This window comes from Pleurodeles waltl, chromosome 4_1, assembly GCF_031143425.1.
Source record: "Pleurodeles waltl isolate 20211129_DDA chromosome 4_1, aPleWal1.hap1.20221129, whole genome shotgun sequence".
Classification (NCBI taxonomy): Eukaryota; Metazoa; Chordata; class Amphibia; order Caudata; family Salamandridae; genus Pleurodeles; species Pleurodeles waltl.
The window spans coordinates 463664161-463689797 of NC_090442.1; the positions used below are offsets into that span (position 1 = coordinate 463664161).

The 25637-nt window shown below is 44.3% G+C and overlaps 1 protein-coding gene across 1 annotated transcript in view; it reads right to left on the bottom strand.

Annotated features, from left to right (window-relative positions):
* LOC138287164 (phytanoyl-CoA dioxygenase, peroxisomal-like) overlaps positions 1-25637 on the bottom strand; it is a 231392-nt gene that overhangs the window by 54527 nt on the left and 151228 nt on the right. The window contains exon 6 of the mRNA XM_069227525.1: positions 24509-24658. Within this exon, the coding sequence (XP_069083626.1) occupies positions 24509-24658 (150 nt within the window). The remainder of the gene's footprint in view (positions 1-24508; positions 24659-25637) is intronic.

The following is a 25637-nucleotide window of genomic DNA, read 5'->3' on the forward strand; positions in this document are numbered from 1 at the left end:
ACCTGTGAAACCGTAAGGGAAAGTGACAACTTAGTGACCATACACTGGGTGAAATCGACAGACACGAAAGAGGTAGAAGTGTAAAAGTACTTGTAGTAGGCAGGAATGTATTCTCACCTGTGTCTCACTGGAAATATTGCTGAATGACTGAGTCCCTGTTGTCAATGTCTTCTTCATCTGCTTCCTCCTCATCACTCGCCACAGGCTTCACAGCTGCCACAACACCGCCATCTGGACCATCCTACTGCAGAAAAGGCACCTGGCGTCGCAAAGCCAAGTTGTGAAGCATACAGCAGGCCACGATGATCTGACACACCTTCTTTGGTGAGTAGAATAGGGATCCACCTGTCATATGGAGGCACCTAAAACTGGCCTTCAGGAGGACGAAGGTGCGTTCGATCACCCTCCTAGTCCGTCCATGGGCCTCATTGTAGCATTCCTCTGCCCTGGGATTCCTCACTGGGGTCAGTAGCCATGACAGGTTGGGGTAACCAGAGTCCCCTAATAGCCACACCCGGTGCCTCTGGAGTTGACCCATTCCGCAGAATGTAGGCGTCATGCACTGAGCCAGGGAACATGGCATTCACATGGGAGATGTACTGGTCTGCCAAACATACCATCTGTACATTCATAGAATGATAACTCTTCCGGTTCCTGTACACCTGTTCACTCCTGTGGGGGGGGGCAAAGCTACATGGGTCCCATCAATGGCACCTATGATGTTGGGGATCTGTCCCTGGGCATAGAAGTCACCTTTCACTGTAGGCAAGTCCTCCACCTGAGGGAAAACGATGTAGCTCCGCATGTGTTTCAGAAGGGCAGACAACACTCAGGACAACACGTTGGAAAACATAGGCTGGGACATCCGTGATGCCATGGCCACAGTTGTTTGAAATGACCCACTTGCTAGGAAATGGAGCACTGATAGCACCCGCACTTGAGGGGGGATTCCAGTGGGATGGCGGATTGCTGACATCAGGTCAGGCTCCAACTGTGTACACAGTTCCTGGATTGTGGCACGATCAAACCTGTAGGTGATTATCAAATGTCTTTCCTCCATTGTTGACAGGTCCACCAGCGGTGGGTACACCGGAGGATTCCGCCATCTCCTCACATGTCCCAGCGGACAGTGCCTAGGAAGGACAACAGCGAGCACAGAGTCAAACAATTCAGAAGTATGTACCCACTGTCTACACAGAACACCATTCATACACAAAATCTGGCCTGTATGTGTGTTGTGAGACTAGGCCTAGGTATGTGTGACGCAGTTGGTAATTAGGCCATTTGGGCCACTGAAATGGCGGCTGCCTGACCTGTAAAGTGGGACAATAGGATGTGAGGTAACTGCGCTGGCGTTGTACACCGTCGCGGTAGGCGGTCAAAGACCGCGGCACATAGTTGCATTGGTTAACATTGGACCCTATGGGTCCTAGGAGCCAATGACGATGTACGCCGGCGGTGATGGTACGCACCGCTGCGGACGTGACCGCCGCGGATGTGACCGCCTTTTTCTACCTGTTTTATCACTTGATACCTGATCTTTGACAGGAGAGGACCTACACTGCAAGTGCTGCTGTGACCTCGGTCTGGAAGTGACAATGGCTCGTGCATCTGGGGAAAGGGCCCCTGCCTTCACTGCAGAGGAGTTGGAGAAGCTCGTCGACGGGGTCCTCCCCCAGTACATGCTACTGTACGGTCCTCCAGACCAACAGGTAAGTACACACGGAGCAGGTTGTATGGGCTATGCCTGTGTGGAGAGGGCTGGTTGTAAGAAGGAAGGGGGCACAGTTCTGCGTGCATGAAAGACTGTGAATGCATGTGCCACATGGCAAGGGTAGGGATGTGGGCCACTCACTTTGACGGTGCAGTTGGTAATGACTTCTCTTCTTCCCCTGTACATTTCATGTAGGTCAGCGTGCACCAGAAGAAGGATATTTGGCGTGCCATCGCCAAGGACGTCCGGACCCTGGGGGTCCACCACAGATGGAGCACCCACTGCCGGAAAAGATGGGAGGACATTCGCTGCTGAAGCAAGAAGACGGCCGAGGCTCAGCTGGGGATGGCCTCCCAACGTGGGAGGGATGCCTGTCGAACCATGACCCCCATGATGTTCCGGATCCTGGCGGTGGCCTACCCGCAGTTGGATGGGCGCTTGAGGGCATCACAGCAGACACAAGGGGGTGAGTACACTATCATTCAGCAGACTTTGTGCGCAGTGAAGGTGTCTGGGTGGGGGAGGAGGGCTGTGGGTTCCCCTAGGCCAGGGCGAGTTCCGTAGGCTAAGCCCATTCGTAAGGCATGGCACTGTGGCCCCCCAGCCCACCTCTGTAGAGTGCCAAGTACAGGTAGTCATGCCCCTGTGTCATCTATGTGTGCAGATGTCATCCATAGCCTTGTAGGCCATTTTCCAGGAATTGCACTGTAGAGCCCAACAGCGCGACGTAGTGCAGGGCGCTGCTGTGTCTGTATTGTCCGCCAACGGTAGCGGTAAGCCATGCACTCAACCTGTCTTTCTTCTGTCGTCCTCCCCCTTTTTGTGGTCTCCCTGTTCTTGTGTGCATTAGAATCATCAGGCGGAGGTACAGTGGCACCGGAGCACGAGGGAGCTGCATCCCACATGGGCATGGAGGCCCACACTACGGACTCAGAATACACCAGTGGGACGGAGGGCGAGGGGAGCACCACGGCTGTCACAGGATCTGACACCAGCGACACGGACTCATCCTCCGATGGGAGCTCCCTTGTGGTGGTGGCAACATCTGTGCCCCCACTTCTACAGGTACAGCCGCCACCCCCCCTACCAGCACCGCCCTCCCAGCAGCCCCTCTGCCTTCGCCCCGTGCCCGCTCACCCAGGAGGGTGGGCATCACCTTCGTCCCAGGCACCTCAGCCCCTGCCCCTGTCACCTCTGCTGCCCTCAGTCAGGAGGCCATTGACCTCCTCAGGTCACTCACTGTTGGGCAGTCTACCATTTTGAATGCCATCGAGGGTGTAGAAAGGGAGTTGCAACACACAAATGCATTCCTGGAGGGCATTCATTCTGGTCAGGCTGCCCTTCATTGAACCGTTCAGACTCTGGCCTCAGCACTGATGGCAGCCATTGTCCCTGTGTCTAGCCTCCACCCAGACCCAATCCCCTGTACCTCTGCCTATCCCAAGCACACCATTAGACCAGGCTGCACACACCTCACCACACAAGGGAAGCTCAGGCAAACATAAGCACCACACATCTCACAGGCACTCATGCAAGCATCACACACATACAGACACACCAACATCCACTGACTCCACTGTGTCCCCCTCCTCGTCTCCCTCCTCCCTCCCAGTCTCGTCGACACTCAAACCTGCATGCACTACCACTACAGCCACTACGTCCCGCACCAGCACACCCACAACCACACCCCGCTCACGTGCACTCACCACCCCCAATACCATTTACACGTCCCCTGTGTCCTCTCCCATTGTGTCTGTGACGCCCCCTCCGAAGATACACAAACGCAGGCACACACCCACCCAACAGCCATCCACCTCACGACAGCCTCCAGCCCATGCACCTGCACCCAAATCCACAAAAGTTACACCTCCTACAACCCCCACCTCTTCCTCCACTCCCAAACCCCCTCCAGCTACCCATCCCAGTGTGTCCATCAACTTTTCCTGTCCACCATTAACCTATTTCCCACCACCCCCCTCGTCCAACTCATAGGTCCTGTACTAGTACCTCAGCCAAAAAATCTCCGGGACCAGTGGTGCCTGTTGTTACAGGTATGTGGAGTGCACCGGCCACCAGGGCAGCCAGTGTGGCACGGAGCCACAGCACAGCCAGCCCCCCCCCCTGTGAAGCACCAGAAGTTGGACAGTGCCCGGCGGTAGAGGGGGAAGACTCCAGCCAGCCAAGCCGCTCACAGGGATCCATGGGGGGAGTGTGGACTCAGCTGTGACTCCTCCCAAGGTGGGGGAGGGGCAGAAGAAATCTCCAAAGTCTGGGAAGAGCAGCACTGCGGAGAAGACCGCCATCATCCCCGCTGCCCAGGAGGCCACCGCCAGCCCCATAGTCACTGCCCAGGAGGCCACCGCCAGCCCCATCGTCACTGCCCAGGAGGCCACCGCCAGCACCATCATCACTGCCCAGGAGGCCTGCCAGCCCCATCGTCACTGCCCAGGAGGCCACCGACAGCCCCATCGTCACTGCCCAGGAGGGCCCCACAAGCCACAGCCCAGCTGGCCAGGAGGGCCCCGCAAGCCACAGCACAACTGACCAATGAAGGACCGCCAGCCACAGCCCAGCTGGGCAATGACGGACCGCCATGGCAAGGACCGCTGAACAGGTCAGACACTGGCAACTCAAGCACCGCTGAACAGGCCAAGCACCGCTGAACAGGGCAAAGACCGCCATGGCAAGCACCGCTGAACAGGGCAAAGACCGCCATGGAAAGCACTGGTAGCCCATTTGCGGCAGGGGCAGCGATGCAACTGGGACCGTCACGGGGTGAGTGCTGCACTCTGGGCACCAGTCCCCCTCCAGAACCAGTGGAGACCTGCATCCACTCCGTCTGTCCTGCACAGGATGAAGCACTCTGGGCACCAGTCCCCCTCTAGAACCAGTGAAGACCTGCATCCACTCCATCTGTCCTGCACAGGATGAAGCACTCCGGGCACCAGTCCCCCTCCAGAACCAGTGGAGACCTGCATTCACTTTGTCTGTCCTGCATAGGATGAAGCACTCTGGAGCCTGCATCCACTCCGTCTGTCCTGCACAGGATGAAGCACTCTGGGCACCAGTCCCCCTCCAGAACCAGTGGAGACATGCATCCACTCCGTCTGTCCTGCACAGGATGAAGCACTCTGGGCACCAGTCCCCTTCCAGAACCAGTGGAGACATGCATCCACTTGTGAGACTGTGGCTTTGCACTCCCCAGGATGGAAAAGTGGGCAACCCACCCACTGTAGAGACTTGAGAGACTGTGGCTTTGCACTCCCCAGGATGGTACAGTGGGCAAACCACCCACTGTAGAGACTTGAGAGACTGTGGCTTTGCACTCCCCAGGATGGTACAGTGGGAAAACCACCCACTGTAGAGACTTGTGAGACTGTGGCTTTGCACTCCCCAGGATGGTACAGTGGGCAAACCACCCACTGTAGAGACTTGAGACACTGTGGCTTTGCACTCCCCCAGGATGGTACAGTGGGCAAACCACCCACTGTAGAGACTTGAGAGACTGTGGCTTTGCACTCCCCAGGATACATCAATGGGCATGGAGGCCTATCGTGGATCTGGTGCGGTGCACTCATCCGGCTGAGGTGCCCCCCCCTTCCCTTTCCCGTGAGGTGCCTGTTGTATTTCTATCTGATGCCCTTGAAGTGTTCTCTACGTCATATTCAGGTATCTTGTGTGGGCCTCGCCCATGCATTTTGGGCCCAGTGGTCCACGGACTATGAATGGTGCAAAACCTGCACTACTAATCATGGTGTATATAAATATATGTATATATTTGCTTACTGTATTTTGATATATTACAATGGTTACACTCATTTCCTTTTGTCTTTGCATTCTTCCGGGGGGGTTGGGGGGTGTTTCTGTCATGTATAGATAAGCATTGGTGTGTGCGTTGTAGTGGGTGAGGGTCGGGGTGGGGGTTGGGGTGTTGCGTGTGTGTGTCCCTGTGTTTTTGCCTCCCCCCTCCCCTATATCGTAGGTGCAGTACTCACCGTGGTCTTAGCCGCCGGCGTTGATGCTCCTGGTAGAAGAGCAGGAAGACTAGCACAGGAAGAATATGGAGTTCCGGCTCCATGGTGCCCTCCTTCCTCGTGGAGTGTGTAGAGGTGAGCATTTTCCCTTCGAAATGGCTGTTTCCGTAGTCCTTTTATCCGCGGTGAATCCGCCTCGGAAAAGGTGGCGGATTGGCCTGTCATAATAGTGTGGGCGGTACATTGTCTCCCGCCTGTCTGTTGGCGGTGACCGCTGCGGTGTTTGTTTGTACCGCCGTGGCGGACGGAATGTTAAAGTGGCTGTCTTTGTTGGCGGTTTCCACCACGGTCGTAATTGCAAAGTTTTTACCTCCGGCCTGTTGGCGGTCTTACCGCCGCTTTAACACCGTCCGCCAGGGTTGTAATGACCACCTAAGTGCCCTTGCAGCTTGATGTATGTTGGCAAAACAGAGAGTAAGATAAAAGGGTGGATAACTGAATATAGGAGCATGATAAGGCTGCACATTGGTAGGAACAAAAATATAATACAGTATAGCACAATTATTCTTCCTGATTCTGGAGGTGATTAAACTTGACCCTGAAATCAACATACATAAAACCTTGTCACAAAGGGAAAGCTTTTGGATAAAAAAATGAATACCCTTGTACCTCAAGGTCTTAATGACACCTGGAGATGTTACTTGATAGGTAAGTAGACATATATTCCAAACGAGGCACACATCTATTACAGTCCACTGTTTCTTCTTTCTCTTCTAAGCACAGCACACAGGGATCTAGATCACGGTCGGACAGTTTTTTCAGGCAAAATCATACCATTAACAACTTAAGGTAGTGTTGACAGATAGTATGGTATAGGCAGGTACACTCAGATACATGGGAGATGCATGTTCAACACGAGATGTGTACAAAAACACACATAAGATCTTGTGCAATGAGGTTCTACATTGAATATTCAGTGTCACATTTTTGCTAAGTTTTTATTACCATTTTGGGTAAAATTTGTTGTACAGCGAAGCTTACCTTTAGGTTGACACACATAGGTAGTGCAACACCTGTGGAAAGTGTTATATCTAATACTTTTATAATTACAATTATGGTCAGGATTTCAAGTTTATGGGGATCTATAATTGCATTTCACTAAATGTGCATTGATCAAGTAGTACACATGAATTACCAGCTTTGTATTGTTTCCTGGCATGTGCTAAGACCTCTCTTTTTTTTAATCTATTATATCTTGTATGAAAATATATATTGACTATTCAGTGTCACATTCTTGCTATGCATTTATTACCACTTTTAGGGCGCAATTTGCTGCACACTTAAATTTGTTTCAAGTCTGAAGACACATAGGTGATGTGTCCTTAATGGAGAACTTGCGGAACGCGCCATACAACCCTATTCGTTTATATAGTGAGAGAGCGTAGTTTAAATATTATATATTAGACGTGAAATGCTTATACCTAACAATGCTGCATACATAAAACGATCACAAAATATTATTCACTTGGATGTATTCTTAACGGAATTATAAGTGTGAAGCTGCTATTATACTCATATACTAATGTCGATTATAAGAAATAATTGCTTGCATTATGATTAATTGAAATGTTAACATCTACGAGGATTATGTTTATTAGAATCCATGAATCTTAAGTTAGCGTGAGTTGAAAACTTAGTCGTGTAGCTCTCATATTAAAGCATATTTTTTTCTGTTTCTTCAGTGTGCTGACTCGCAAAAGGCCATGATCCAGCATTTGTTCTTTTCTCCGCTTTATGTAACAATGATAGTTATATTCTCATCCGCTTACTAGATGTTTTAGTATAAGATTTATATGCTTTGCAACAAAAATAGAAACTTCCAAGGACATTCGACCATGGACAAAGGAACTTTTGACCTGATGAACGTGCCAGAAAATGAAGTAACCCCGGATGTGCCACCTACGAAGACGTCAATTATGAAGACCAATCAAAGTATTATAATTTATCATGGAATGACAAATGCATTACTTAATGTATAATTTGATAGGTTGAAGATAGTGGGGTGTAGTGACTATCCAATAGAATTTTGTGGGAATGTATTATGAAAAAGGGATAAAAACTCATGACACAGGAGACTCGACAGCATTAGGGAATGATATTGATTGGATCCAGAAACTCTGTCACTCTATTTGGTGATTTGAGACTTAGACAAAACCATCCTCACCCATAGACTGCCCCATTACACTTTCCCTCCTTATGAGGGAAGTGTCCCCTGTCCTTAGACGAGATAGACTGATGATGATCTAACTGATTTCCTGAAAACGAAGACTGATCTTGTATGCTGACTCATTCCGAGGAGGGTAATTATGACAGTTGCTCTTGAAATTTGTCTATTTGCTTTTCCTTTCTAGGTACCAACTGCTGTATTTTTGGTTAGAGACCATAGTTAGATGTTTTCCAAATTGGTGTTCTAAATTGTTTTGCATGAAGCCCAACATGCTGATGCCAATTAGCGGTTAGGTTAGGGTTCACCTTGACTGACGCAACGAATGTGACTAATATTGTGCTATGCTGAACCGAGACGTATATGCTGAGACGTTTATGCTGATTTGTGTAGATCATATATTAGTGTTTTAATGTTTATCATCTTCGCATTGTCAACATCTTATCACAGTTGCCATATTGTGACTATGCTCTTTGCTTCATGGTTTTGAGATTAATACTTTAGCTATTAGATTGTAATCAATAGGGAATAAAATTCACAAAACTCTAACAAAGGTGTGGTTATTCATGACTGAAAGGTCATGGTTACGTCGGTAGTTTAACCAATGTCTAAAGTGAAATATATTGTGGTAATATTTGTTGATAACATCATTGACATATTGCTCAACATATTGATTAGTTATCTTGTTCTACGGTGTCTCACTACTGGGTCAAAAGATTAATCAGCCTAAAACGAGTCCTAATGTGTATAAATTAACATAGAGGGACGCGTTAACAGTTCTGGTAGCAGAGCGACGGTTTGGCCCTTGGGGGCCCTAGGACGGAGATTCATTGTTTAATTTGTTTTTCTATGATAATGCAATTCGGTATGATGGGTTTCTAAGTTCGCCATTGGCTTTCCCGGGATCTCGTAGCCTGCCTAAATGAGTTGGGAATGTTCTCGGTGCCATAGTGTGTGTGGTTAGGGTCTTTGCGCTTGCCTAAGCTTATGCATCTTGCAGGTGGTTGTGAAAATTTGTGTGTATTTAGGCCAAATTAAGTGTTGTTTAGCAGGAGTGGGCGTACTCCACAGTATGAGAGTAGGGAAGTTGGCGTACTTCATGTGAATGTAGCGCTTGTTGCTCAAAATTTTCCACGTGGTTGGTTGTTGTGTACGGACCTGTTGAGGTCTAAGAGTCGAGTTTGAGCTATAATGTGTGTATGAAACCTTCGATGGAGATTTGACAAATTCTAAAGTGCACTAGAAGGAGTCATTGACAAGTCGAGAGTAGAATTTGTGGGTCGAATTCTGCTTGCGTATGCGGGAACTAATAAGGGGAGAGTAGCAGCTGAGGCTTCAATTGAAATCTCTGTAAAGTTCTGAAGCGAATGTGTTACCCTTCCTGTAGTAAACCGACAGATTTGTGTTGTCATTTTAAGGTGCTCGCAATAATTTGCATTAATTTGTGTGAGTTGTAGAGGTCAGTGAGGAGTAGACAAGCCGCAAGACTTTGTCAGCCGCAGTGTGTGTGAGTGTGACGTCAGTGGTGCCGCGCTGAGATAGGTCAGATGTTGAGAGGGGTCGCGCACGGATTGGCTGCCTTCCGTGAGAGGCAATAGGTTGAGAAAGGGCGAGTGAAGAGTGTCCTTGGAACTAAGCCATTTCTGATTAAATACGAAATAAGAAAATCGCAAAAATGAATTTTGTCAGAGCATTCAAGAGCACTCTAAAGGGAGATGTATATATTGTCGCAACTGATGGAGAACCTACACCACCTGAGGGTACTCCAGCTTATACGGTTATGGAAGAAAAGGATGTTGCACCTTGTTTATGGATGAAACAGTGGCGCAAATTAACAGAGAAAGAGGGGGTATCTAGCTTTCCCAGAACATGGGACATTTAATCCAAAGGTACTAGAAAATTTGAGGTGGATGTTAAGTACGCAGAAACCACCTCCGAGACCGGCACAATACGAGGCTTTGGCGATCTGGGACTTGATGGCTCTTAAACATAGACAAGAAAGGTTTCAGAGAAGACTGAGAAGGGCAGATAAATCCTATGCAGAGGCTAGATGGGACAATGAGAGCAAAATGTGGAGACGGGGAATTGTAGACGGATTGAAGTTGTTCCCAGCAATAACACAGGGAGAAGAGACGCAGGGAAAGAAAGCCTCCTGTAAAACCGACAAAGATTCAGGCAAAACTAAAGAAAATAAAAGGTCCTGGGAAGAGGAAGATGATTCAGATGATGAGGAATTTATGGATAGATTGTTACATGATCGTCCGCCACCATATGCGGTGAGCGACAGTACCCCAAGTACTAGCTTGGATCCTGGAAACAAGACGCAGGAAAAGGTAGTTACTGATACAGTACAGACTAACAATACAGCTTTGATACAGAATGGTGTCAGTGTACCCACTGCACCAGACTTGCCGATACAGTTGCAGCCTCCACCGCAGATAAAGAGAATCTACCCTGATGTTCCAGTGCTTGAGACTACTACAAACTTGATAGTGCCACCAGACCCGATATACACAAAGCCGAAGCTAATACAGATTGAATTGACTCCGAAATTAATGTCTCAACCACCACCACAGTTGATACCAGGGTATAACCCTGTAGCGGGACCACCGTTAGTACCTGTTCCAGGTACATTGGAGCAGACCTACGGCGTTGAAGCCCCAAGAAGTCTGGGTCCAGGTCAGACACCTGCTGCTATATCGTTACCCATCACTGTTGGTCCCCCCGTACCTTTGTATGCGCAAGGTAAAACAGGGGTGTGTGATCAGGGAGTGATGACACAGGAAGCGATAAGAGGAGGGTCTATGGGAACTCCACAGATAATGGCTCCTGGAGAACCAGTAATTGAACAGCCCAGGCCCTTAATGGACCTTAGTCCAGTGTGGGGGCACCTCTTGAAGCGATGCGTCAAGCAGGATTGGGAGTTTTAACTCCCCAAACCATGAGTACAAATACCTCACACTCCCCAATGATACATGCAGGGAATATTTCACTGCAGGGTTTTACAGTACAGCATTTAAATGAATGGTTAGAGAAAACATATACCTCACAAAAGACTGCAGTGGCTACAATTGAACCTGAGAAAGAAAAACAAGATGAATACCTGAATTTTGTACGACTAGGGGCAAAAGCTGCCGAGTTAGTGGAAGGGACAATGGGAGTAAATAGATTGGAATCATACACTGAGGCAGAATTGAGATACTTGTGTCCCAAGATTACCAAAGAGGTAGGCAAAGTACATCAGAGATTAGCGAACTTGGCAGACAAGTACAATATCGATATCGGAAACACTAAGCATTTGAAAAGGAGTTACAGACTAGATTTTGACTCAAAAGATTTTGAACACATGAGATCTGCAGGCATGAAGGCACATCTAAGAGAACTGTTGCAGAGTGCACAAATTTGGGGTGCATTAGAAAAATGGGAAGGCCGATGGGCAAAGAAAAGGGATAAGGGAAAGGGTGATAGTCCAGGATCTAATCAAGCCAAAACCTCGCCTGATCTGGAATCGGTGAAAATATTGCCTATGAGAGAGACAGCTGGCGGTGTCTTAGTACATGTGCCGTGGTCTAGAGGAGATATTTTGTCTTTCACTAACGATTATCCTAGATTAAGAGAGAAACTGATTGAATGGTATCAACAAACGGACAGGTTTGTGAAACTTGCAAAGTGTCTCTGGGAGGACTTGAATACTTTGTTTGAGATCATTGTTCCACCTGATTTGTGGCTCGAGTGCAAGAGAGGGGTAGATTGGCCGACGAAGGAGCCGGCCGGGATAAGGTGACCGGAGCGCCCTCAGAAGAGGTGATGAAATATTATCATAAAGTGATTGAGTTCTTGAAACAAAAGGTGTCGCCGACGGTGACCGATTGGCAGAAAATCGACCGGACCTCTCAAGAGGTTAAGGAGTCAATACATGCTTATTACGAGAGATTGTTAAAAGCGTTCAAACATTACAGTGGTACTGAGACTATCGAAGCGAAGGACATGAATCAACTTGTGTTTAGATTCGTCGAAGGGTTGAGACCAGAGGTTAGCCAAATGATTAAGAATCATTTGATTTGTTGGCAAGCTAAACCGATTGATGAGGTGTTGTAGTATGCAAAGTACTGTAGTGATGAGATCGAATTGAAGCAGAAAAAGTTGAAGGAAAAGGTGATGGTGATGCAGATAAGAGCTGCACAGGCTGGAATACAGGGAAATGGAGTTCAACAGATGATACAGCTCCAACCGCAAATGAATGGTGTGTTTCAGGCACAGCAGAGAGGCCGAGGTCGAGGGTTTGTGAACCGTGGTTCAGACATGAATAATGTTGTCGTCCAAAATGATGTTCAAGGGGTGAAAAATATGTCACCATGTCACGCATGCGGGGGCGTGGGGCACTGGAAACGGGAGTGTCCGAATATGGTGCAGGATGGTGCAGTTCAGCAAAGCACTAATGTTGGTACCTTACAAAATTTGCGAGGCCCAAAAATAAGACACCAAAACCCACATTTTCAAAATAATCAGGTACAAATGCAAGGGGTACAACCCATGCAGCAGATGCAAATGCCACGTTTCCAAACAATACCAATGCAACCAGTGCAACAGCAGATTCCTATGGTGCCTACACAGCAAATGCAATTACCAATGGCTCCGATGGGACAGCAACAGGTGATGCTTCCTCAGCAGGTCACAGGTCAGGTAACCAATCAAAACAATACTGTGCAACAATTCCCATTACGAGGTGAAAATGGCATGAATGAGGATTGGTCAGATGATAGCTCAGACAGTGAAGAGTGCAGGCTTGCAGCATCCTTAGAAGTGGATCAGAGAGGCCCATATGTAGAAGGGAAGGTGATGGGCTATAAGGTTTCATTCCTGGTTGACACAGGAGCTACGCGCTCCACAGTTAGAAGTGCAGAAGTTCCAAGGTTACCTCTCTCAGGGCGTACTATACGGGTGGTCAGAGTAGCAAATCAGTACCTGACTAACCCGATTACAGATCCAGTACAAGTTGAAATTGGCAACTTCCAAGGGCTACATAGATTTGTAGTATGTGATTCAAGTTCAGTATCCCTACTGGGAAGGGACTTACTCTGTAAGACAAAATGTTCAATTATCTGTTCCATGATGGAATTGAAGTACAGACAAATAGCGACGATGAAGGAGATGAAAGTCAATTACTAGAGGAAGAAGCAGGGACAAATGAAGACTATCCATTAATTACCTTATTCCCGATGCATACTTTGATTGACCTACCTGTCGAATTGCAAGGAACAGTGACAGAGAAAGTGTGGGATTTGACCGGAAAAGAAGTATGATTGATAAAAGGGGTAGAACCAGTCAAAGTTCAGATCAAGCCGAATGCAGTGATCCCACAGGTGTCACAATATCACATGACCCAAGACGTCCTCATTGAGGTGTCACAAATAATTGCTGATTTTCTCAGACAGGGAGTCCTGAAAGAAGTCTTGAGCAGTCCATGTAACTCTCCCATAATGGGTTTAAAGAAGCCCTGTGGAAAAGTTCGAATTGTTCAAGATTTGCGAAAAATAAATGAAATTGTGATAAAATGCTGCCCTGTGGTACCTAACCCAGCAGTAATAATGTTCCAAGTTCCCTGTGATGCTGAATGGTTTACCGTAATAGACCTATCACAAGCCTTCTTTTCAATACCACTACATGAGGACAGTCAATTTTTGTTCAGTTTCAAATTCCTGGATAAGGTGTACAGTTGGTGCAGAATTCCTCAAGGGTTTTCTGAGTCACCATCCATCTTCAATCAGATATTGAAAAAGGATTTGGAACCTCTTGTGTTGCCTTTTAATTCAACTCTTGTGCAGTACATCGATGATCTGCTAATTGCGTCTAAAACCAGAGACAGTTGTAAATACGATACCATTGCATTACTAAATCATCTGGGAAAGAATAGACACAAGGTGTCACCCAGAAAGTTACAATATTGTCAGAAGGAAGTGAAATACTTGGGACATTTGATTGAGAAAGGGTCCAGAAGAATATCAAAAGAAAGGATAACACCTGTCTTGCAAATGAACCCCCCAACAACAAAAAGAGATGTTAGGATGTTTTTGGGAATGGTGGGCTACTGTCGTCAGTGGATACCCAACTTCTCAATCATCTCAAAACCATTAATAAAACTGACAGGAAAGGAAATCAAAGATGAGCCATATACTATAACCCAATCAAAAGAAGAACTTGAGTCATTTTTGGAATTGAGAGAATGCATGTGCAGGGCACCAGCATTGGGAATGCCAGACTACGAGAAACCTTTTCTGTTGTTTTGTCATGAACGTGATGCTTGTTCTTTGTCTGTCTTGACACAGGTCCACGGAGATGCAAATCGCCCTGTAGCATACTTTTCAGCTACCTTGGACCCTGTTGCAGCAGCCTTACCGGGTTGTTTGCGTGCAGTTGCAGCAGTTGGTCAGAGCCTTTTACAATGTGAAGGCATAGTCATGGGATACCCTCTGACAGTAATGGTCCCACATTCAGTTGAAATTCTGTTGACACGAACTAAGACTCAACACATGACAAATGCACGTCTCACTAGGTATGAGACAACCATACTGGGGTCGCCTAATGTCACTCTCAAAAGATGCACTGTACTGAACCCAGCAACTTTACTACCTAATGAAAGTGCTGAAATCAAGGATGGGGAAGAATTTGAACATGTGCACCAAACCTCGCCCAGACATACAGGATACCCAGTTAAAGGAAAATGATTGTATTATGTTTGTCGATGGGTCCTGTCTAAGAGATTCTGCAGGACACTGAGAGCTGGTTATGCAGTATGTTCTATAACTGGCATTGTCGAAGCCTCCTGGCTCGAAAAAGTGTTTTCTGCACAAGTGGCAGAATTGATTGCTCTTACAAAAGCATGCCACGCAGCTGTAAATTTGAAAGTCACTATCTATACTGACATCAGATATGGATTTGGAATTGTGCATGATTTTGGCCACTCTGGTCACAGAGAGGTTTTATGACTTCCCTGTGAAAAACGGTGAACAGATACGAGATTTGTTACACGCGATTCAGTTACCTCTCGAAATTGCCGTGGTGAAGTGCAGTGCTCACACCAGATCACAAGATTTTGTGTCTATGGGAAACGGCTATGCAGATCAAGTTGCAAGATTTTGTGCACTAAACTGTATATCGTTTAAGGAGCAATGGGAATTGTTACCACAAACTGAAAACGACACAAGTTTAAATCTAGCATTACGAGTTGTTGATACCTTAGACGAACTGAAAACATTACACGGTCGTGCTAGCAAGGAAGAAAAACGCTCCTGGCAAAGAATGCAATGTGTACAGAGAGCTGATGATCTATGGGTTTCAGACGAGGGAAAGTTGGTCTTGCCAAATAGCCTTTTGTCACAGTTTGCCCGGCTCTATCATGGGCAGGCACACCTGGTAAGGGATGCCATGATCAGGTCCTTTAAAACTGATTGGTTTACCCCAAAATTTAGACATGCCACGGAAATCACTTGCCACAGGTGCGTCATCTGTCAACAGATGAACGCCGGAAAAGGAACTGTGGTAACTTTGAGCCACATTGGGAGAGCTGGAGGTCCATTCAACAAAATGCAAATGGATTTTATTGAAATGCCTGTTTGTGGAGGATTGAAGTACGTGTTGGTGATTGTGTGTGTTTTTATTCATTGGATTGAGGCATATCCCACACGTAGGAATGACAGTCTTACAGTCGCAAAACTATTACTCAGGGAACTGATACCCAGATTCGGGTTTCCGGTTTCTATAGAGTCAGGGGGAGACACTTCGACAATGAGGTGATTAAACTCCTGTGTGCCGCACTCAACATTGAACAAAAGCTGCATTGTAGCTATCGCCCTGAAGCATCAGGACTAGTAGAGCAGATGAATGGTACTTTGAAATCACGAATGGCAAAAATGTGCGCAACAACTAATATGAAGTGGCCAGATGCCTTACCTCTTGTACTGATGTCAATAAGAAACACACCAGACAAGAAAACAGGACTGTCCCCCCATGAAATCCTCATGGGCAGAGCTATGAGATTACCAGCAGTACCTACAAATGCACTAGTGAATATTACAGATGATATGGTGTTGGATTACTGCAAGAGTTTGGCTGACGTGATTCGCTCTTTTTCTCACCAGGTGGAAGCTAACACGTTGCCGCCGATTGGCGATCCAGGCCACTCTCTACAAGCCGGTGATTGGGTGGTTGTCAAGAAGCACATAAGAAAATCGTGTCTAGAACCACGTTGGAAAGGGCAATATCAAGTAATATTGACGACTACTACTGCTGTGAAGTGTGCCGGGGTTCCCAACTGGATACATGCCAGTCACACGAAAAGGGTAACGTGTCCTGTTGAAGAGGAACTTGAAGTTTCCGGTACAGCAACCTTGGAAGGAGGTGTCTCAGGGTCAGAGAACAGTCAAGAAGGAACTGAGATTACCGGAGAGCCCACTGAGAACAGCCTTGTCCCTCAAACAGTCAATGAGTTGCGAGAGAGGTGACAGAGTGCCTATCTCAGTAGAGGCAGCAGGAGAACTAAGCCAAGGAGAGGTTCTCCCAGAAGTAGACGAATACGGGTTAGAGCCCGAACCCAACTTAGAACCGGAAGAAGAAAGAGAAGGAGAAACTATAAACACAAACATGTCAGAGTTTACCGAACCAGTTGCAGGTCCGTCAAGAGAAAACACCATATCACAAGAGGAGGGTGCTGTCCAACGTCCTAAAGGAAAACATCGAACCAAGTCACATAGAGGCGATAATTGGCCAGACAAGTCGCATCCTAAGATAAGGGAGGTATCGGATGACACCATAATAGAAGAGAGTGATACCTCACAAGCAGATGATCTGAGTGAGGGAGAGCAACAAGGTGAATGAAGATTAAAAAGAAAAAGAATTGCAAACAGAAGATATACAGGTCCTGAATGGGCGTATGCGACAACATCTGAATGGCAACAAGAATTCCTAGCATTCTGTTTTGATCGAGAAGTACCAGTTCAATACTACAGTACCTGAAAAGGAATTCAAAGAAAAACCTGGCTAAAATTAAAATTCCCAAAAAAAAACTGAAAAGAAAGAGACTTAGAAATTACCGGAAGTGACACTAGAAAACTGGACTTGACTTTTAAAGAAACCTGATTACCACAAGCTGCTAACCTGAATTGACGAAAAGGGGTCCTGGAGTGAGTGAAGACGCTGTAATATACGCAGAAAAAAAAAAAAAAAGAGGGTTTATCCTCGAGTTGATTTGTTGATCTGCTATTCTGATTCTATACAAACATGGCTTACAATAGAAATAGTAGCAAGGGAAGTAAGGTGTGTGGTTGGTTAGGTATTATAATAGATATTGTGTGTGCAGTGATAATAGTGGGAGTGATTGTAGGAATGCCATGGATAGAGAAAGAAACTATTAATGCTACTTCAAAACCTGAAACTACTAGTGCACTAGCACCGTGGGAGAGATTTGAGCAAAACGCAAGACACATGCATGAGGGAACTAATGCAAAAGGGGAACTCTCTACTAACGTTTTCTATCGCTTACTAAATGAGTATGTGGAAACTATGGATGCGAAAGATAGTTATGTATGTACTAAAATTCCTTCATCTGTGCAGGAGGGGGTTACTTATCATAGCCTCCCTCTTACTTATGGAATTAGTTGCAGCTTGCTACTAACAAGATTCTATAATCAAGAGCATGTGCAATACTTTTATTCAAATTTGGATGTTGTGTTTTCCTTTGTGCCTGTGATTGAGTTCTTAAATAAACTAGCTAAAGAGCACGATATAAAGATAGTTAGAGGATTCTTTGAGCCAACAATTACATTTGGCACTGCTTATGCACACCGCAATAATTTGACTTGCTTATTATCGCCTGTAGAGAAAAGTTTTTTAGATCACACAGATGATAGACGCAAAGCACTGAAAGAAAGATTAGAAAAAGGATTAGAGAAACGTACATACGCAAATGATTATGCTTACACTGCAATCAAGACACAAGGCAAATTAGCTATAGATGCATTACATGTAGGTAGGCTTTGTATATATAGGCCAAAATCTGAACAGGATAATTTGTTTGTGGGAACAAGTGAATGCAGACATGTGTTTTTGTTTCAGAGCAAATGGACCTTTATGCTGAATGGACAAGATCCAGCTATTCCTGGAATCTATTAAATCTGTGGGCTAAATGCTTATTACCGTCTCCCTAAGGGATGGTATGGGACATGTTATTTGGGAATAGTATTCCCAAAGATATACCAGATTGATGACTTAAAACAGATACCTAAAACGTCTGAATTACAACATCCTAGACAAAAACGAGAATCAGTGGCGGCTGTCATTGGTGATATATTTGGAGCCATAATCCCATCAGTAGGGGTTATTTTAAATTCCATGAAAATTCAAAAGTTGTCTACTCTAGTGGATAACATGTTGACAAATTTTACAGGGGCTATACTCCTGATGGATACTGAACTTGCTGCAGAAAGAGCTATGACTCTTCAAAATCGGCTTGCTTTAGATATTCTTTTAGCAAAGAGTGGAGGAGTCTGCAAAATGCTTAATGAGCGTCATTGTTGCTCATTTATCCCAGATAACAGTAAGAAAATCAGAAGCATGCTTACTAACCTTACTAGAGATAGTACAGATTTCAAAGATCTAAAGGAACTTGGTGTTTGGGAGAAATTTGGAAAGGGAATTGCCCGAGTCGGAAGCTGGTTTACCAACATTTGGAATGGGGTACTTGCAAAAATTCTCATGGGTTTACTGATTGTTTTGATTTGTCTATTAGGATTATGGGGGGCATGTAAAATAAATGACAAAGTAAAAAGAAATTGGACCAAAAGAGCCAGAAGAAATGAAGAAAGTGAAAGAGAGAAAATGTTCAATGAGATATGGGAAAGCTCACATAAAGGGCAAGATGTTGAAATGCGTAATATGCGCAAGGTGAAAAATTAAGATCAAAGAGAAATTTGTGTGATGACGAGCGTCATCAGAGGAGGGACTGAGAGAGCGTAGTTTAAATATTATATATTAGACGTGAAATGCTTATACCTAACAATGCTGCATACATAAAACGATCACAAAATATTATTCACTTGGATGTATTCTTAACGGAATTATAAGTGTGAAGCTGCTATTATACTCATATACTAATGTCGATTATAAGAAATAATTGCTTGCATTATGATTAATTGAAATGTTAACATCTACGAGGATTATGTTTATTAGAATCCATGAATCTTAAGTTAGCGTGAGTTGAAAACGTAGTCGTGTAGCTCTCATATTAAAGCATATTTTTTTCTGTTTCTTCAGTGTGCTGACTCGCAAAAGGCCATGACCCAGCATTTGTTCTTTTCTCCGCTTTATGTAACAATGATAGTTATATTCTCATCCGCTTGCTAGATGTTTTAGTATAAGGTTTATACGCTTTGCAACAAAAATGGAAACTTCCAAGGACATTCGACCATGGACAAAGGAACTTTTGACCTGATGAACGTGCCAGAAAATGAAGTAACCCTGGATGTGCCACCTACGAAGACGTCAATTATGAAGACCAATCAAAGTATTATAATTTATCATGGAATGACAAATGCATTACTTAATGTATAATAATTTGATAGGTTGAAGATAGTGGGGTGTAGTGACTATCCAATAGAATTTTGGGGGAATGTATTATGAAAAAGGGTTAAAAACTCATGACACAGGAGACTCGAGAGCATTAGGTAGGGAATGATATCGATTGCATCCAGAAACTTTGTCACTCTATTTGGTGATTTGAGACTTAGACAAAACCATCCTCACACATAGACTGCCCCATGACACTTTCCCTCCTTATGAGGGAAGTGTCCCCTGTTCTTAGACGAGATAGACTGATGATGATCTAACTGATGTCCTGAAGACGAAGACTGATCCTGTATGCTGACTCATTCTGAGGAGGGTAATCATCACAGTTGCTCTTGTAATTTGTCTATTTGCTTTTCCTTTCTAGGTACCAACTGCTGGTTTTTTGGTTAGAGACCATAGTTAGATGTTTTCCAAATTGGTGTTCTAAATTGTTTTGCATGAAGCCCAACATGCTGATGCCAATTAGCGGTTAGGTTAGGGTTCACCTTGACTGACGCAACGAATGTGACTAATATTGTGCTATGCTGAACCGAGACGTATATGCTGTTCTATGTACTCTGATTTGTGTAGATCATATATTAGTGTTTTAATGTTTATCATCTTCGCATTGTCAACATCTTATCACAGTTGCCATATCGTGACTATGCTCTTTGCTTCATGGTTTTGAGATTAATACTTTAGCTATTAGATTGTAATCAATAGGGAATAAAATTCACAAAACTCTAACAAAGGTGTGGTTATTCATGACTGAAAGGTCATGGTTGCGTCTGTAGTTTAACCAATGTCTAAAGTGAAATATATTGTGGTAATATATGTTGATAACATCATTGACATATTGCTCGACATATTGATTAGTTATCTCGTTCTACGGTGTCTCACCACTGGGTCAAAAGATTCATCGCCCTAAAACGAGTCCTAATGTGTATAAATTAACATAGAGGGACGCGTTAACAATAGCAATAAATGTCAGGATTTTGAGTTTCTGAGGATCTATTACTGTACTTCAATAAAGGTGCATTGACCAAGAGGCAGGTATTAATTACCAGCTTTTTTGCGTTTCCTCGTATGCGCTAGTAATCTTCCACTTTCTGAGTCTGTCTATTAAATCTATGACACATCACATTAGGGGCGGTGATAATTCACTGGTATTGTCAATGGCGGCATGCTTGTTTTGGGCAGACGTCGCATTCACATTGAAGGTAACCACGCATGCTTTACTTTGAGTGCTTTTTCATTTTGTAAATTTTAAATCACTGAGCAAAAGTTTTAATTTTCATTTCTGTAACCGACAAACTAGCAGAGTACGGCTCACCGACAGGATTGGGTGCCACTATGCATTATTTTATGGGTTTCGCTAGTTGAGTATAGCTGAACCATCACACAGTTCTCTCGGGTGCTGCTTATTATGGTCTTCGGATGGATGGAACATGGGCTTCCTGCTTGTCACTCATGGTGGTTTGTTTCTTTCACAGTATTTTCAGGCTGTTTGCCCAATTTTGTACAGTACTTAGGAGTGACTGACCATCGGTAAATGGAGAGCATCAGGCACTATATTGACGCCATTGTTTGTATGTGAGAATTTGCAAATTTATACAGTGAGATGCATGCTGGTATATGCAGTTCCTTTGAGCTGTCACAGGCACTTTGGGCACAGAAATAGCACAGGTTTCTTAGCACACAAATTGCAAGAGATCACTGTAACACTCATATGGATAAGCCTTTCGCACTTTTGTATGAGGTGATTGGGTCTCTCATATAAGTTATGGAGAGACATGGATATCACGCTTACCGTCACCCCACGGCTGTTTTCATTCAGTCGCTTGGACGGATCACTATTAAACACGGTTCCCTTTTTTCCCACATGCACGAAAGGAACTTACCAGTACTTTTAAAACATAGGGAATGTTTTTACTCCACCTAACACTCATGTGCTTTGCTTCCTTCACTTATTCTGACCCCCTACAAACTGTTCTAATTTGACCCTTGATGTTTCTTATTCCTTTTATAGTTACCCCACAAAGATTTTTCCCCGAAATGCACTAGGTTATGACGTTAGTTATTTGCATAAGACGTTTGGCTCAGTGACACAATGTTTGAGCCAGAAGTGTGGAGTAATATTTGCATGTGCATCACGGAAACTGAGATCATCATATGCTGCAAAAAACGGTTTGAAACGGTGATAAACAATAATCTTGTTTAGAAGAGGAAACTGTCAGGAAAGAACAGGATTAGATACTAGTCACACTGGAAGCAATAGTTGTTCACTTGGGTCTAGCCCTTCTTAGTGGACCAGCTATTTACGGAAGAAAAAGTTTACTTTGACAGGTCAAAAAGGCAGTTTGAGCTGCATACACAAGCTCTGCAATGGCAGGTCTGAGATCTATTTAAAGGACTGCTTACGTGGGTGGAAGAATCAGTGCTGCAGACCCACTGGTAGCATTTAATTTACCGATCATGGGTACATATAATATCACTTTACTAGGGACTTACAAGTAAATTAAATATGCCAATTGGGTTTAAACCAATATTGCCATGTTTAGAGGAGAGGGCACAATCACTTTAGCACTGGTGAGCGGTATTGGAGTGCACAAAGTCCTAAGGCCTGACAAAACAAGGTCAGTAAAAACGGAGGAGGAAAGCAAAATGTTTGGGGGAAGACCACCCTAAGGTTGACAGGTCTAACAGGCCGTTTACTCAGTGAATGAGTCAGAACTTTTTGAAAGTTAACTTAGAGAAAAATGTTCTCCTAATGTTTTCTTGTCCTAGCTCACCCAGTCCCCCCCCCAATCTCTGGCATATGGTCCTCAGTCCAGGGGTACAATCCCAAACATATTACTTCCGTCTGGGACCTCAGCTTTATTCTGGATAACAAACTCTCCATTCCAGGAGAGGTTAGTAAGTTATTTTCTACCTGTATCCTAGTACTCAAAGCCCTTTGTAAATCATTCCATTCCTTTCTGTATCTTCCTGGCTACTCATTATCCAGGCCACGGTTTTGAGTAGATTGTATTACTGTAATAGTCTGTTTCTAGGCACCCCAGTTTCAATTTTTCATAGGTTTCCGATTATCTAAAATGCAGATGCTAGACTGACTTTACAACTACCACATTCTTTCATCCCCTTTAGTAACCTTCACTGCCTGCCAATATCAAAAAGGGTGGTCTCTAAATCCCTATGTATTTAGTTTAGAAACTTTCTTGGCTTTGGATCTATTTACATGCAGAAAAGATTCTCACACTGTACCCAATGCTTGTCTTCTCAGATCCACTGACCACAGTCTGTTCGCCATCGCTAATATACAACGTCTTCAATCTGGAGGAACAGCCTTCTTTTTTCAAGCTGCTGTGATCTAGAACACTTTTCCCTTACAAGTTCACCAACATGATCAACTGATTTCCTTTTATAAAGCACTGAAATTAAAGTTTTGCACCATCTAGAATATAGTCAACCAGAAGACAATGCTGTTCTTTGTTGTGATGTAGTGCCAGGACACCACTATGATAGCAGTCACGCTTTACAAATATGCAATACAAATAAATTTAAATATATAAAAAACAGGATTGGTATGTGGAAATATACATCCTACAACTTAAAAGACACCATTCAGTCTCCTTCTTATAACACCCAAAGGACCTGAGAAAGGAACTGCTTCTCGAATTTTACCTTGCGGAAGAAAAGACTGAAGATCCTGAGGTCTAGGACTGGAAGAAGACCGCTGCCCTTCTTGGGAACCAGAAGTATGGAGAGTAGCATCTGTGGCCAATTCCTGATCCGACAGCAACCTTCAATGCTATTTTCTGCAACAGAGTCATTCTCTTCTGCTGCCGAACATGGAGATGTTCTTGTGACTAAGGGAAGCTGGGGGGTGGGGTATCTTGGGAGGAAACTGTTGGAATGGAAGGACATAACCCCTTCTTTATAAACTCTGAATGACCCACTGGTCTGAAGTTCTAGCATTTCAGGCCTGCAGAAAGGAATGCCGGTCTCTCACCAGTCTCACATGCTCCGACATGGGTGATCTACAGCTACTTCCCAGTTGGAGCAGGGGAGGAGAAGGATGAACAGGACATTGTCTGTTGAAGGGCATGAGCTCTGTCTTTTCCTCAGATTGCTTATGCAGCAGGTTTTGGGACTGCTGCTGGGGTTGAGCTGCCTTGCACTGCCAGAAATTAAAGCCTTGTTTGTTGCCTTGTAACTTCCAACATTTTTATAGTCCCTTTGAGGTGGCTGTAGTGCTATGGATCGTGACATAGTTCTACTTGTTTTGTACTAAAGCAGAGTCAGCTTTATCACTGAACGGTTGGGATCCATTGTAAGGCATAACATTTATGTGGTCTTGACATCTGTTAAAAAACCTGATGTATGAAGTTAGGTGTGTCAGTGGAATGTTACAGAAGAGGCTATAGCCCTTGCCGCACACAAAGGCAGTATCGAACCCTGACTTTGTGATGTTCTTCTATGCCACTTGTTCATCTGTCAGGAGCTCAGAAATGTGCTTTTTAACGTTATCACGCAAATTTCAGACAATTAGTTGATGCTAACATAATCCGAGTCAAAGACTTTATTCGATGACCAAACGGGGAGAGGGCTCAACCTCTCCCACATCTGTCCTTTACTGCCAATCTAGTATCAACAAAATCTGTTTTGATTCTGCCAAAGGCCTAAAACATACCAGTTATTTGTAAACTTCACTAACAAGACCTTCCCAGTCTATCTCTACAATTTGTTAAAACTTCCCTCCATGTTCAACTTCATCCAAAAAGCAGGCATGGTGAACACTATAGGCCTCAAAACAATTTACTTACCTTTGTTCCCTGAGACCCTTTACTGTGTTACGAACTCTCCTGACGCCTCAAGATAAGCATCATGTTCCCTTCAATTAATACTGTTGGTACTATACAAAACTTAAAATGTGTTGTAGCACATAAAAACAACATTGCTTATTGATTAGGTTTTCTTGAAATAAAAATGACATACCTTGCGGAATCCTGTAGTCCTGTTCATTCCAGATCCATGAATAAGTAGCGGATGGAAGAGAACAGTGTCACCTTTCTCCATAACAAGGGGGAACCCTGGAAGGCTTTTATCATAGTCACGCACACCATGATACATCTTATTTACACCCCCCTAGTAAGAAAAATATATATTTTAGCACCATCAGTGGGAATGTTTGAGCTCTTGAGATGATAAAAGCCTGGAGTGGATATTAATGAGCCATTCCTGAAATGAGTTGCTCAGGATACATCTCTACATTTTTATTTCTTAAAATTGCCTGGTGAGGCAATTCAGTAGGTAAACTGATTGCATAATTTGGCAGTCTAAGTGAGTACTCTGTATGGAAATGTTGCCCATAAATAATACAGAATACAGCATAGTTGGATTATAATATTTATGTAGTGGTACATGAATTAAAACAGAACAAGCAAATTAAAACACACATAACAAATATGAGGTAATGAACCACTTTTGATATTCATATAGTATTTGTTGATTTGGTACCCCAAGAAATTTGTTAGCATAACCTCTCACAAAATACCTTAGCAGAAAATAAAAGCCTTGGCATGAAAGTTATGGTGTATGACACTGGAGATACTTTCAGCTATTTGGATAGCACATCTTGTGTTTTGAGGTTTGCTTTCCTCCACCATTTTTGCACACTCTTACCCTTTAGTGCAGTGTTGATCACTGTAGGTTGAAATAGTATAGTTTGTACAATGATGATGGATCATCCTTTGTGAAATTTCTAATATTATAGAGCAGAGGTAATTCCATTTCTAAAACATGCCAATCTCTGGCTGTATCATATTTATTTATGATAATATTACAACCCCTTATTGGATATATTTTTTACAAATAAACCCTGATCTTTTGTAAGCAAATTTATATTTGATATATTTGCTATGCAATATAAGTACATCCACAATTCTCCCAGTCATCCATTAGGGAGGATATTGTTTGCTAATAATGGAAAAGAGGTGAAACTCTTTAATAATTCAGCTTCTTGCTATGTTTTAATGATCTTCAATTTTATTTCATGAAAAAAAGAGTAATGTACTGTAGCATTTATTTGGCCCTTACTACCCCGATGTGGGACACTGAGGCACTT